Source organism: Danio rerio, chromosome 14, assembly GCF_049306965.1.
Source record: "Danio rerio strain Tuebingen ecotype United States chromosome 14, GRCz12tu, whole genome shotgun sequence".
Lineage (NCBI taxonomy): Eukaryota > Metazoa > Chordata > Actinopteri > Cypriniformes > Danionidae > Danio > Danio rerio.
Genome location: NC_133189.1, coordinates 1,192,501 through 1,207,756, shown reverse-complemented (window position 1 = coordinate 1,207,756; position 15,256 = coordinate 1,192,501). Strand labels below are relative to the sequence as shown.

Sequence of the window (15,256 nt, the reverse complement as noted above, 5' to 3'; positions counted from 1 at the left end):
ATATATATATATATATATATATTCTGGCATTTAGCAAATGTAAATCATTAGGATAATCCTAAAGGACCTAAAATAGTAAACGTTTAGTATGATTTACCATCAGACTTTAAAAAAAAAAAATGGTTATCTTCCTTTTTTAGAGTGTATGTAAACTTCTGCTTTCAACTTTATATATATATATATATATATATATATATATATACAATAATGTATTTTTAAATGCAATTAATCATGATTTATCATTTGACAGCACTCATTTTTCATATATAATCAATGAAACATCAACATATCTGTATGAAAATACTTTAGTTAAATACTTTAAAAATAATAATAACCAGTCTGAAACAGAACGAAATGAAGCACAAACTTTATTTATTACTTTACTAAATTTTTTGATAGCTTCAAAGTTTTGAAATAGCATGTAAAACCTCCTGTTATCCACACATGCGGGGAATAATCGCTCAGATATTAACTCCAGAGATGTTTTCTTATTTGTTATTTCTGTATTCATTCCAGAACAATCACTGACTCGCTGTGCGCGGAGGAATTTGGCTATTTAAAATCTCGGACTTATTTAAATATCAGACATCATGTTCGGTCGAGTACTATTGATAGAGGGTTTTTTAAAGAGCTGGTGTGCGTTTATTCTGTAAAGTCAACATTAAAGATAGTAACAGGTTGGCCGCAGTTCAGAAAGTGCAGGTTTTTGAGCTCAAACCAACATTAGAGAAGTTTGGGCTGGATTTGCTGCTGCTGTTGTTTTTGGGGAAGGTGATGTGTACTCACTCATGTAAGGTATTTTCATGGACAAATATTTCATGTAAAGGAGAAAGCTTTGAACATTTCGAGATATGATCACCTTTTCTGTCTCGCTGAGGGTTTCTTTATAGCTTTACAATGGCTTTAAACATTTAATCAGTTTCATTATTTCTTGTTTTGATTAGTTTTTTGTTTTGTTTTGTTTTGATCAGTTTTGTTTGGTTTTATGTCTTGCTTTGTTTTAATTTGTTTTTTGTCTTCTTTTGTTTTTATTTTTGTCTTGTCTGGTTTTCATTTTATTTTGATTTAATTTGCTTCATTTTGTTTTGTTTTGTTTTTTTGTCTTATTTTGTTTTATGTCTTGTCCTGTTTTGTTTTTTGTTATGTTTTGTTTTTGTCTTGTTTGTTTGTTTGTTTGTTTGTTTGTCTTGTCTTGTGTTGCATTGATTAGTTTAGTTTTGTTTTTGTCATTTTTTTATTTAGTTTTTTTTTTTCATTTGTCTTGTGTCTTGTTTTTTGTTTTACGTCTGGTTTTGTTTTGTTTTGATTAGTTTAGTTTTTTCTTGTTTTTTGTTTTGTCTTATATTTTGTTTTGTTCTTGCTTGCTTAGTTTTTTTGTTTTTTTAATTAGTTTTGTTTTTTCTTGTTTTGTTTTGTTTTGATAAGTTTGGTTTTGTCTTGTTTTGTTTTGATATGTTTTGTTTATGTTTGGTTTTGTTTTGTTTTGTTTTGTTTTGATTTGTTTTGTTTATGTTTGGTTTTGTCTTGTCTTGTTTTGATTAGTTTTGTTTTTGTCATGTTTTTTTGTTTTGTTTTTTGTCTTGTTTTGCTTTGATTAGATTAGTTTTGTTTTTGTCTTATCTTATTTTATTTTTTTCACTTGTGTTTTGTCTTGTTTTGATTAGTTTTGTTTTGTCTTATGTCTTGTTTTGTTTTGTTCTTGCTTGCTTTGTTTTTTATTTGTTTTGTCTTGTTTTGTCTTGTTTTTGATAATTTTTGTTTTATCTCTGGTTTTGTTTTGTTTCGATTAGTTTTGTTTTGTGTCTGGTTTTGTTTTGATTAGTTTTGTTCTTGCTTTATTTTGTTTTGTTTCGAAATGAAATGATTTTTTCCTTAAAACATGCAAAGTAATCTGCCAGTGGGGTCAGCAAAATAATCTTGTTTTCACTTTGAAATCTTATCGGCAGTTTATTTTGCTTGTTTTAATTTTGACGCATTATTTCTGAAAACAACAGCATATTTTAAGTTGTCTAGAAAATGCTTCTTGATTTAAGATTTTTTAGATATTTGGACTAGAAACAAGACACAAACTCTATGTTAGAAAAGCATTTTTTTTCTCATGATTTATGTTTTCTGCTTATCATCATGGATATATTATGACCTGGCAACAGATGTATAGGAAGTGCTGTCATGTTGACAAGCTGTTTATAAGCTCAGTAAATGCAGCACATTTGCTCAAATTCTCCATGTTTTTTATTAATCTCCAAACACAAGCCACGGCCCCTCAAGATTCCTGCTATTAAAATATGCATTTAGGGGGACCGAGGGTACAAACCTGAACCCTGCGCCTGAACAGAGACAGTGTTACTGCACACAAGAGCTCTTTTATGGCACCCGGAGCGTTGTTTTTATACATGAGCCTGAATTCAGTGGATTGACTGTGTGCACATCACCTCCAGCCACACACACACACACACACACACTGATAACATCTGAAGAGAAACATACGTGCGCTGAAAATAAAACCTGCTCTCTTCTGCCACTGCTGTCAACATATTGTGCAAGAAAATCAACAGTGAAATAAAGGATGAGCATATACAGCGTGAGCGCCAGCGTACTCCTGTCCCAGTATCATGACGTTGTGGATCAGATTATACATTTGTTTAATTTTGTTTGAAATAAAATGTCAACATCGATACTAAGATAAACATTATGCCTGATTGTTTTATTGTGAAAGGTGAGCATTTGTGTATTGATGTATAAAAATCTGATATATAGCAATGTGTGACCCTGGACTACAGTACAAGTACACCTTAGCAACCACTCAGAACACCTATTAATACCCAAAAAATGGAAATCACTCAACGGCCATTAAGAACACCCTAGCAACAAACCAGAACACCCTAGCAACCACCTAGCAACACCTTAGCAGCCACCTTGCAACCACTCAGAACACCCTAGCAACTTCCTAGAAAGATCTTAGCAACCATCTAACAACCCCTCAGGATCCCCTAGCGAACACTCAGAGCACCCTAACCACATACCAACACTTTAGCAGCCACTTAGTAACCACTCAGAACACAATAGCAACTGCATAGAATCACCTTACAACAACTCAGAAAGCCCTAGCAACCCCTTAGCAACCACCTAGCAATGCCCTAGCAACAAAACAACGGCCACTCAAAATACTCTATCAACAACTAAAAACACACTACCAATACCAACACATTAGCAGCCACCTAGTTACCACTCAGAACGCCCTAGTAAATGCCTAGAAATGCCTTAGCAACCACCTAACTACAGCTCAAAATGCTTTAACAATACCTTAGCACCTAATGGCCACTCAGTAAATCATAACAACTAGAAACACCCTAGCAACCACATACCAACACCTTACCAGCCATCTTGTGACCACTCAGAACATCCTAGCAACCACCTAAAAACGCCATTGAAACGCCCTAACAAGCACTCAGAATGCCCTAGCACTACCTTAGCAACCACCTAGCAAATACTTAGAACACCCCAACAACCGCCTAGTAATGCCTTGGCAACCACTAAACGACCACTCAGAACACCCTAGCAACAACTCAGTACACCCTAGCAACCACACACCAATACCTTAGCAGCCACATAGTAACCACTCAGAACACTGCCTAGCAATGCCTTAGCAACCACCCAACAGTCACACAGGACACCCTAGTAACAACCCAGAACACATTAGCAGCCGCCTAGCAACCTCTCAGAATGCCTAGCAACACCTTTGCAACCACCCTGCAACCACTAAACACCCTAGAAACCGCCTAGGTAATGCCTTAGCAACCACCATCAATCAGAACATCCTAGCAACCACCGGGCAACAACTCAGAACACCCTAGCAACCAAGAATACCCTATTAATGCCTCAGCAACACCTTAGCAACTGCCTAGCAAACACTCAGAAAACCCTAGCAACTGCCAAGAAATGCCTTAGCAACCACCTATCAACCATTTAGAACGCCCTAGCAGCACCTTAGCAAGTGAACTCAGAACACCCTAGTAACTGCCTAGCAATGCTTTAGCAAACACCTAACGGCCACACCGAACACCCTTGCAACAACCCAGAACACTTTAGCAGCCGCCTAGCAACCAATCAGAATGCCTAGCAACCACCTTGCAACCACTTAACACCTTAGCAACTGCCTAGAAATGCCTTAGCAACCACCTAACAATCAGAACATCCTAGCAACCACCAGGCAATCACTTAGATACCCTAGCAACTAAGAATACCCTATCAATGCCATATAGCCACTGCCTAGCGACCACTCAGAACATTTTTTTTGATCTCATAAAAACCTAAAACTTATTTAAGATCAATACTTTTCAACTTTAAGCTACATAAAACTATAACAGAACCAAAAACATTTGCTGTGTCCATCATTGCAGTTTAAGGAAAATTAACGGACCCAATTGTGAACACAATTCTGAAATGACTCATTAACACTCATTAAACCTTTGATTAATCCTCTGTACAGGGGTGTGATGGGCACATGCCCGACGCGCGCCCTATTTAGTGAACTCGCTGTGTTTTGAGACGCGCTCCAGACCCTCGCCGCGCGCGCACAAACTTCACACACACACACACACACACACACACACACACACACACACATCTGCAGCTCAGCGGATCATTCATGATTTCTGCCTCGCGTGGAATCTCGTGATGGCAGTCCGGGCTTTACTTGCGCTCTCCGTGTTGGCTTATCTCGGTGCGGCGGATCTCACCCAGGACTGGACGGGTCCGAACCAAGTCGAGCAGCCGAACCACGCGCGCCCGCACATCATCTTCATCATGACGGACGACCAGGGCTTCAACGACATCGGATACCACAACACAGACATCCACACACCGACCCTGGACAGGCTGGCGGCCGCAGGAGTCAAGCTGGAGAACTACTACATCCAGCCCATCTGCACCCCGTCGCGCAGCCAGTTCATCACCGGCAGGTAAAGCGCGCTCTCGGTCACTCACTTACTATGATGTTGTGCATGTTATTTACTGATTTCAGCTATAGTCAAATATAGACATCATCAATTGTCATGCAAAAAAAAAATAAAAAAATGCCACAGTAATTTAGTACAAGCGTATTACAAGTATAGTATTTACACCACTTTGTTAGTGAATGTTGCAGCATACTGTAGTATTAACTATAACTGATAAATACAGCAGTATAATTTAGTTTTTACTTCAGTAAACTGGTGTATTGTAATATAGAATATCCTATAGTTGTAGAACACTGCAGTATTGAATCATTTGTTTATATAACTTTAGTTGATGTGTTACATTGGGAACTAATTAAGATCAAATTTAAACGGATTAAAGTACTTAAAAACAATACACTATTTACTATAAGTTACTATAGTATTTTTCATTGCACAGTAGAACACTGTTCTAAATTAAATGTAAATTTCTAAAGTATTTTGTACTAATGCCTGTTCCATATGTGTATATATAATTGACTGGGCATGGTTGGATATGTAATATTATAAATGCTCATTTCCAATGAGAAACAATGGTACATCTAAGTGTTATTTGTCGGGGAAATACTAATAAGGCAACTTATTACACTACATCAGTGGTCATCTCGCAGGAGACCACTAGGGCGCCTCAGCAAACTCCCAATGAAGGACTTAATTAAGACCCAAACTAATCAAAAAATCATTAATTTTCCTTCGGCTTAGTCCCTTTATTCATCAGGGGTCGCCACAGCGGAATGAACCACCAACTATTCCAGAATGTTTTACACAGTGGATGCCCTTCCAGCTGCAACCCAGTACTGGGAAACACCCATACACACTCATTCACACACTCATACACTATGGCCAGTTTAGTTCATCAATTCCCCTATAGCGCATGTGTCTGGACTGTGGGGGAAACCAGAGGAGACCACTAGACCATGTCGGCTTAGTCCTTTCATTAATCCAGGGTCGCCACAGCGGAATGAATCGCCAACTTATCCAGCAAGTTTGCCCTTCCAGCCGCAACCCATCTCTGAGAAACATCCACACACACTACGGACAATTTAGCCAACCCAATTCACCTGCACCACATGTGTTTGGACTGTGGGGGAAACCGGAGCACCCGGAGGAAACCCACACAAAGGCAGGGAGAACATGCAAACTCCACACAGAAACACCAACTGAGCCGAGGTTTGAACCAGCGACCTTCTTGCTGTGAGGCGAACGTGCTACCCGCTCCCGCATGCTGCACGAAATCACAAAGAATGCAGTGTGTCTCTGCTGTTGCCAGATCCTGCTAGAAACACACCAAATAAGAACAAGCCAAAATACACTTTAACCCAAATACTTTTCTCGGCAATAAGACACACACCAAAAATGCATTTGCTTTTACAAATTTAAGTGGATCAGACTTAAAATAATTAAGTTGTTGCAAAAAAACCTCAAGAGTTGTGTTGTTCCAGCTCATTTGGAACAAACAGTAAGCGTCATGTCTTGAGCGTGTGCTGCTGAATGAGCTTTCTGATGTGTTGACTTTCCCTTCTGCTCCAGATATCAGATCCACACGGGTCTCCAGCACTCCATCATCCGCTCTCGTCAGCCCAGCTGTCTGCCGTTTGGGCTGCGCACGCTGCCGCAGCGTCTGCAGGAGGCCGGATACGCCACGCACATGGTGGGAAAGTGGCATTTGGGTTTCTACAAGCGCGACTGTCTGCCGACCCGCCGCGGGTTCAACACATACTTCGGCTCGCTGACCGGCAGCGTGGACTATTACACCTACAAATCCTGCGACGGTCCCAAAGTGTGCGGATTCGACCTCCATGATGGTGAGCGCGTGGCGTGGGGGCAAGGAGGACGATACTCAACACACTTATACACACAAAGAGTGCGGAAAATCCTGGCGGCGCACGATCCCTCATCACAACCGCTCTTCATCTTCCTCTCTTTCCAGGCGGTGCACACTCCCTTACAGTCGCCAAAGGAATACGTTTATCCCTACCGCCGCATGGGGAACATGTTTCGCCGGAAGTACGCCGGGATGGTTTCTGCCGTGGATGAGGCGGTGCGTAACGTGACGTACGCGCTCCGGAAGTACGGCTACTATAAAAACACTGTCATATTCTTCTCCACCGATAACGGTGGACAGCCTCTGTTCGGAGGAAGCAACTGGCCTCTACGGGGACGGAAGGGAACGTATTGGGAAGGAGGCGTTCGTGGGATTGGATTCGTGCATAGTCCGCTGTTGAGGCGTAGGAGGAGAGTTAGCAGAGCTTTGATTCACATCACCGACTGGTATCCGACCCTAATGAGACTTGCCGGAGGAAACGTTTCCCAAGCCGAAGGGCTTGACGGATTTGACATGTGGGATACTATTAGTGATGGGAAAGAGTCTCCGCGGTTCGAGATTCTTCATAATATTGACCCACTCTATAACGCAGCCCGGCACGGATCTTTAAAAAACGGATATGGGATCTGGAATACAGCCGTACAGGCAGCGGTTCGAGTCGGCGATTGGAAGCTTTTGACCGGAAACCCGGGATATGGAGACTGGATTCCTCCTCAGATGCTCGGGAACTTCCCTGAATCCTGGTGGAGTTTGGAGCGCCACACGGAGGCCAAGAAATCTCTGTGGTTGTTCAATGTGGCGGATGATCCGTACGAGCGGTTCGATCTCGCCGAGCGCAGACCGGATGTGGTTAAGCAGCTTCTTGCGCGGTTATCCTTTTATAACCGGACTGCCGTGCCGGTTCGCTACCCTTCAGAGGACCCCAGAGCCGATCCGAGCCGCAATGGAGGAGCCTGGGGCCCCTGGGAGGGAGACGGAGAGAACTGGGAGCCGTTTTACATCAAGAAGAAAAAAGCCAAGAAGCAGAAGCGGAAGTTCTGCAAAATGAAGTCGTTTTTTAGGAGGTTGAACATTCGGATTATGTCAAACAGGATCTGAACATGTCCTGCATGACTGACTGCTGAGGGCCACTTCAGGGACTTTGATTAGCTGTTTGCCCTACGGTGGCTGAGAGAGGTCAAGCGCACCGCAGATTTAGTTCACCCAGAATGAAAAACTCTGTTAATGATTGCTTGTGTAACTCCACACCCTTGTGTCATTCCAAACCCAGAGACGTTCATTCATCAGAACACAACTGAAGATATTTCAGGTGAGACAGCCAGACACCCGAGACATGAAAGCTTCATTCATTCATTCATTCATTCATTTTCCTTCGGCTTAGTCCCTTTATTCATCAGGGGTCGCCACAGTGGAATGACCCATCAACTATTCCAGGATATGTTTTACGCAGCGGATGCCCTTCCAGCTGCAACCGAGTACTGGGAAACACCCATACACACTCATTCCCATACACACACTCAGTGTTTTTCTTAAATGTATGATCATATTCTATTTGAAATAAACACGTTTGTTTTTGTGAAGGCTGATTAAAATGAAAGAAAGCTGTCTTTATTGAGACTAGTGTAAATGTTGACTGCCCTCTAGCGGACACCTGAGCTTTATTTGGATTTTGATTGGAGGACTGTACACGTGTAAATGTGTGTGTGTGTATGTGGGCTGTGTATGTGAAAGAGAGAGAGAGAGAGTGTGTGTGTGTGTGTGCATATGAGTGTTCTTGAATTGTATATTTTGTGTGTGTATATAATGTAAATGTTGACTGCCCTCTAGTGGACACCTGAAGTTTATTTGTTATTCTGATTGGAGGACTGTACATGTGTAGGTTCACGGTTCTCTTGTAAACGTGTGTGTGTGTGTGTGTGTGTGTGTGTGTGTGTGTGTGTGTGTGTTTAAAAAGACCGAAATATGTGTATGTATTTTAGATGTATTTTGTGCATGTGTGTGTGTGTGTGTGTGTGTGTGTGTGTGTGTGTGTTAAATGTGTGTGTGTGTGGTCTGTTTGCCTGCAGATACACTGGTCAGAGACCCTCTGGGCTGTGCTTTACAGTAGCTGCTCCTCCAGTACAGTATAAAGGTCTGCTTGTTAAGTGTGTGTTTTTGAGAAACGGGCCTCTCAGGTGAGGCCGACACACTGAGAAACTGATGTTCAGAACAGCTCCACTACGCTTTATTGAGACTGTACTGTACCTGCTCATCTCCTGAACATAGAGAAATGATTTTGAAAAAGAATAAGGAACAAACTAATTGTATTTATTATTATTATTTATGTAATTTAATTATTTTTTTAGGTATTCAGTACACTTCCATTTATTTATTTATTTATTTATTTGTTTGTTTGATTGTTTGTTTGTTTGTTTATTATGTAGCTCAAGAATTAATTTTTAAGTATTCAGTAAATGTCCATTTATTTATTTATTTATTTATTTATTTGTTTGTTTGATTGTTTGTTTGTTTGTTTATTATGTAGCTCAAGAATTAATTTTTAAGTATTCAGTAAATGTCCATTTATTTATTTATTGCATAATTATTTTTTTAGTATTTAGTACACTTGCATTATTTATTTAATTTACTGTAAGTATTATTTTTATGTATTCAGTATACGTTCATTTATTTATTTATTATGTGAGTTGAGGATTATTTTTGTAGTATGTTATGTTATACCACATTTAAACACTAAATGTCGCTGTTTTACTATTTTCACCAGTTCTGTTATATTTCCTGCCCTCTAAGCTCGATTAGCTATTATAAGCAATCAATTAAACCAAAATAAAAGTCAATTCACATTAAATTAAAATATAAACTAGCATTAAATGTGTATGTAGGGTATTTACAATATTTAACAGATGCTATTACTTTGATAAAATCATTTTAGTCAAAATGAAATACACTTTAATGTATTTAACCCATACAGCTCACTTAATCTGTTATATACAGTATTTATTTATTTATTTATTTATTATGTAATTTAAGTATTATTTTTAATGTATTTATTTAATGTCCATTTATTTATTTGTTATGTAATTTAAGTTTTTTGTATTTAGTACACTTGCATTTATTTATATTGTGTAATTTAAGTATTTTCAAAGTATTCAGTACACATCTGTTTATTTATTATGTAATTCAAGTATGTTTTGTAAGTAATTAGTGCATTTGCATTTGTTTATTTATTTAATTATTTATTTACTATGTGATTTAAGTTTTCTTTTTAAGTTTTCAGTTCATTAATAATACAACTCAAATATACCCTAATTAGCATTATCTTGGTTTTGCAGTTGTCTTGTTATACCACATTTAGACACCACATGTGGCTATTTTACTATTGTGTTCAGTCCTATCACGTCTCAATTTAAAGGATTAGCTATAATAATCAATCAATAAAACCAAAATAAGTCAATTGAAATAAAGCATTAAATGTTATATAACCGATGCTATTCCTTTGACTAAATCTCTTTATCGTAAAAAATAACGTGTTAAGCCAACTTTATCTATGCTATATACAGTATTTATTGGTTTAATTTATTTATTATTGCTGAAGAGAGGAACACATGGCAGTACACTAAGTACAACATCAACAAGTGAAAGTAACTGACAAAATGAAATTAAAACAATGTAATCTAATAATAATAATAAATATTAATATTTTGTAATATGGATAAGTTATTGACGGTCACACCTGTGCGCGCTCCCGCTTCAGGAAGTCTGTACAAAGGTGAACGAGTCCTTAAACGCGGGTTACTTCGAGACAAACCACCAGCCAATCACAAGCCTCCTAACAGTCTTTCTATTCGAACGGCGCCTCCGATTGGCGGAGGTCTTGGCGACCAAACACAACGGAAAAAGTAGTAAACTCTCGCCGTCCGTCAGACAACCGCATGCACGAATAACTGACGAGTTCGGTCGAGTTCAGGTCAGTAGCGGGTCTTACATCTTATATTACACAAAATATTACATAATAACGGCTTTGTGTTTATGTTTTGATACTCTGAGACGTGTCTAAGTGTGTATGAAACTGAAATATGACACTGTGTGCTCCTCTGTTATTACTTAGCATAGCGCTTGTCTGAAAACGTCACTTAAATACGGTTTATATATTAATTAATATGTATTTTAATTATTGTGTGGAGTGAAATCACATTTATTTATTTGCTAGCACTTGTCTAACATGCTGAATTGACTGACGTAAAGTTGTGTTTGTGATTAAGACACGTCATCATCTGTCATAAGTTACCTGACTCAAGTTGCTAATTTAGCTTAAGTTAGCTAATATTGAGGTAAAGTTGGTTGTATAGTCACTTTCAATTGTAATTTCTCCTTAATAATAATAATAATAATATTATAATTTCAAAGTGTTTTTGCAAGTCCTGAATATTGAAATCATATTAGCAGCCAATGCTATCAAAGTACAACATTGTTCAGTCAAATAATTAGTGCTAATGTTGTTTTGATGTCATGTTTACATGCTAATTCATATTGAATATTGAAAGCAGTGTGATAAACAATATAGGGAGCGTGTCACAAGTTGAACGAATGTGCTAATATAAAACCAACCTCAATATTCATGCCAAATACTTAGCTGATCTCTAAATGGATAATTCTGTGGCCAAGCAATGCTTATTTGTTGTTGTTTTTTTCTTTTAGAGATGAGGTTGTTTAAAATATTGTGGGTTATATTAAGGTTGTATGTCGTCTTGCTTGAGATCTGATTTAACATGTCCCTGTTGACCTTGTGCTATGGTAACCGCAGGGTTTCTGTTGATTGTTTTCATTCCCAGCATCCCTCATACCTGCACTAATCACCTGTGTGCTTGAATTAAGGTTTAGTATTAAACCGTAGGCTTTCTCTTAGAGAAGAATACTTGCTGTTTACTTTGCCTTTTTTAATATTAGGATCAGTCAAGTTTATAGCATTAGAGTTTTCTGCAGCTCTTAAAGAGACAGTTCACACAAAAGTGAAAATTGTGTTATCATTTACTCATCCTTCACTTGTCCAAAACCTGTTTGAGTTTTTTCTGTTAAACTCATGTGAATGATACACTTTCACTCTTTTGTGCTTAAAATCTGCAGTGACTCACTGTATCACCTTGGCTTCTCCAGCACAAATTAATGTTACGCTGAATTGACGTCGTGAATGGGTTCAACCAAAGCATGTGCAATCAATGAACAACTTTATGAGTCTTTAAAGAGCTATTGTAACTTCTTAAATCAGTTTGTACTTCCAGAAGCGAAGGTTGCAGTCAGATTAGCATTAAATCAGACACACGGTATCAGTCTGACCTTCATATATGTGTCACATGCCTCTCTAATCAGGACAAAGGTTGAGTTTTACTCCTTATAAGTGTTGACTAAACATACACCTATAAACTCTTGACCTTCAGCAACAACAAAAAAAATGCACAAATGTAGAAAAGAAACAGTGTAAATTATTAATGGAGATGAACAGGTGTGATATACAAGCTGATATTCACACACTCGTGATCTTTTGTCCTGCACACTAGGCATCTGTATGTATTTATAAAGCTTTACCTGTTCAGTAGAAACACAAAACAAGCTCTGCATCAATCTGTCAATCGCATTGTCTAAAGACAAAATACAACCAGCCATTTAAACAACCACTATACACTCATAATTATGGTTTACATGTTTACATGGTAAATTTAGGACTACATTCTTTTATTCATTCATTTTCTTTTCTTAGTCCTTTTTATTAATCTGTGGTCGCCACAGAGGAATGAACCGCCAACTTATCCAGCATATGTTTTACGCAGTGGATGCCCTTTCAGCTGCAACCCATTGCTGGTAAACATCCATACACACTCATTTACACACACAAACACTATGGACAATTTAGCTAACCCAATTCACCTATACCAAGTCTTTGGACTTGGCGCATGTGTTTGGACTGTGGGGAAACCAGAGCACCCGGAGGAAACCCACAGGGAGAACATGCACACAGAAATGTCAACTGACCCAGCCGAGGCTTGAACCAGCGACCTTCTTGCTGTGAGGCGATCGTGCTGCTCACTGCGCCACCGTGGCGCCCTAAATATCAACATTTTAAAGCAAAAACACTTTTTTAGCAAGATTATTTTACTTTCCCCACTGACTTTGTTTTAAGGAAAAACTTACAAAGAAAAGTGTAGAGAAAGTTCAAAACAAAACAATATTTTTAGATTTTCTTAGGTATTTTGACTGGAAAGTAAGAAAAAGCATTGTGATTATTCAATTTCTGTACCTGAATACTGTAAGACTCCCCAGAACACTATTAAACAGTGCTATTTAACTGCCTTGTTAAACTATATTCCTGTTTATCTCCAATATTTGTAGCAGAAAAATAAAACATTGCAATATCAGCATTTTCCAATATGGTGCAGCCCTGGTTTAAAGCTTTATTTATGACCTATTATGCAACAGGCTCATTAGTAGGGCTGCACAATATATCATTAAAGCATCGATATCACAATGTATGTATATGCAGATTATTTATGAAAGACTAAAAGATAAATAAAATACTAATATTATTCTTTTTAAATAATATATGCAATAAAGACCATGCTATTTTGTTTGATTGTTTTTTTTTACACCTAAATACAGTTTGAAATCATAAAGCACTGTTTATTTAACTTATCTTTGCTCTGCTGTATTTATATATGCTTGTAATTTATTATAATTTATGCAAACACACTGTATAGAAAATATTTGATTATTCTAATCTATCTGAAACAATGCAGTCAATTTAAATAGAGATGTTCAGTTCATATAGTCAAATTATATTTATATGTATTGCAATGTCAGATTTTTCTAATATTGTGCAGCCCTACTCGCTGTCTTTTAATTCCGACTGTTAAACTGCGTCCGAGACGCCGCTTCTCTCTCAGCCTGCTCGTTATCTTTGCCACAGTGATAATCTGCTGATTGGTTGGTCAATATTTATATATTGATGGCCATTGCCGAGGTCAGCGTTTCCTCACTGCTCTGTGTTTGCTCAGTCTCACTGCTACTTGTCGTTGAGTGTTTGATGCAATCCTGCCTGTGTTTGGAAACCATTGCAAACATTCCTCATGTGGGACTGAGTGTGAAATCGCAGAGCTGTCAGTCTTAGGAAATCTGTCAAGTCACATTTAGGTCTTAAGACATTGATTTCCAAATCGATTTTACATTCATTTCTGGCTTGTCTTAATCTTTTTTTAAAGAAATATTTTAGCATATATAGAAAAATTAGAAACATGAGAACTGAATGAACAGATTTGTACTTGAATTAGGGCTGCACGATATTAGAAAAATCTGACTTTGCGATATTTTGTTTGCAGTATGAATTAAATTTCACCAGATGATTGGAACCGCTCTGTTTGGAAAGATTTCATTAATTTACATCGAGTGGGATGATCAAGTCTGTTTCTTTGCAGTGTATCTGCATAAATTATAATAAATTACATGCAAAAATAATTCGAACACCATTCAAGTACAGCAATTGGACAATCACATGTAAAATAACATGACCATCATTGTATAAATAATAAATTTAGTAACATCTTTATCTTTAAATATTTAATAAATAATCTAATCTTGTGATGTGACTTAAATTGAGTATAGTCATGTTTATTATTTTAAATGTGCAAGTATTTGTTTCGGGGTGGTTAGCACAGCAAGAAGGTCACTGGTTCAAGTCCATACCTGTCAACATTGGGATGTGAAAATAAGGGCTCCACCAGCCATTAAATAACAAAGGTGTCACTTTAAAAATACACACATCTAACATTATAATGAAAGCATTCCATTGCTTTTCTAACATTTTATTCTCATTTAAGACAAAGTTTAGTTGTTTGAAAGAAAACCCACCAAAATTAACATCTTTAAATACTATTATTATTATTATTATTATTATGTGTATATGTCTGTTTAAACATGCACCCAAAACCCAGACTTTCGCTCCGATTCAAATTGAGTCTACAGAATTTGAACAGCATCTGTTTATCACTATGGAGCGCGTCAGCTGACAGTCACGCACTGCTACATAACTGTTTTGAGCAATGCATAGGAGGGCTAATGGCACCTGTAATGGAAAGGATGGTAATCCCGCCATTTTTATATTTATTTCATAGTGTTTTCATGCCTAAATAAAAGCACAAAACAAATTCCTATTTAAGAGCAAGGGGTGTCCCTTTGTGGTTCCGCAGTATTGGTTGCATAAAGGGAGGACCGGCTCTTTAATGTTTATTGCCTCCCTTCATAGATGGGTTTCCTCCGGGTGCTCTGGTTTCCCCCACAGTCCAAACACATGCGCTATAGGGGAGTTGATGAACTAAATTGTTTGTAGTGTATGAGTGCGAATGAGAGTGTATGGGTGTTTCCCAGTACTGGGTTGCAGCTGGAAGGGCATCTG

At 37.9% G+C, this 15,256-nt stretch overlaps 2 protein-coding genes across 3 annotated transcripts in view; both read left to right on the top strand.

Moving 5' to 3' along the window:
• Positions 1 to 2,221: 2,221 nt before the first annotated feature.
• Positions 2,222 to 8,430, top strand: arsia (arylsulfatase family, member Ia). The gene is made up of 2 exons (XM_002664260.7): positions 2,222 to 4,961; positions 6,525 to 8,430. The coding sequence occupies exons 1-2, from the start codon at positions 4,678 to 4,680 to the stop codon at positions 7,915 to 7,917; spliced, it is 1,677 nt and encodes a 558-aa protein (XP_002664306.1). The 5' UTR covers positions 2,222 to 4,677; the 3' UTR covers positions 7,918 to 8,430.
• A 2,250-nt stretch (positions 8,431 to 10,680) lies between these two features.
• acsl1b (acyl-CoA synthetase long chain family member 1b) overlaps positions 10,681 to 15,256 on the top strand; it is a 28,836-nt gene continuing 24,260 nt past the window's right edge. The window contains 1 exon segment of one of the 2 annotated variants that reach the window (NM_001003569.2): positions 10,681 to 10,783. The gene's annotated coding sequence lies outside the window, so the exon portion shown is untranslated. 2 annotated transcript variants of the gene reach the window in all.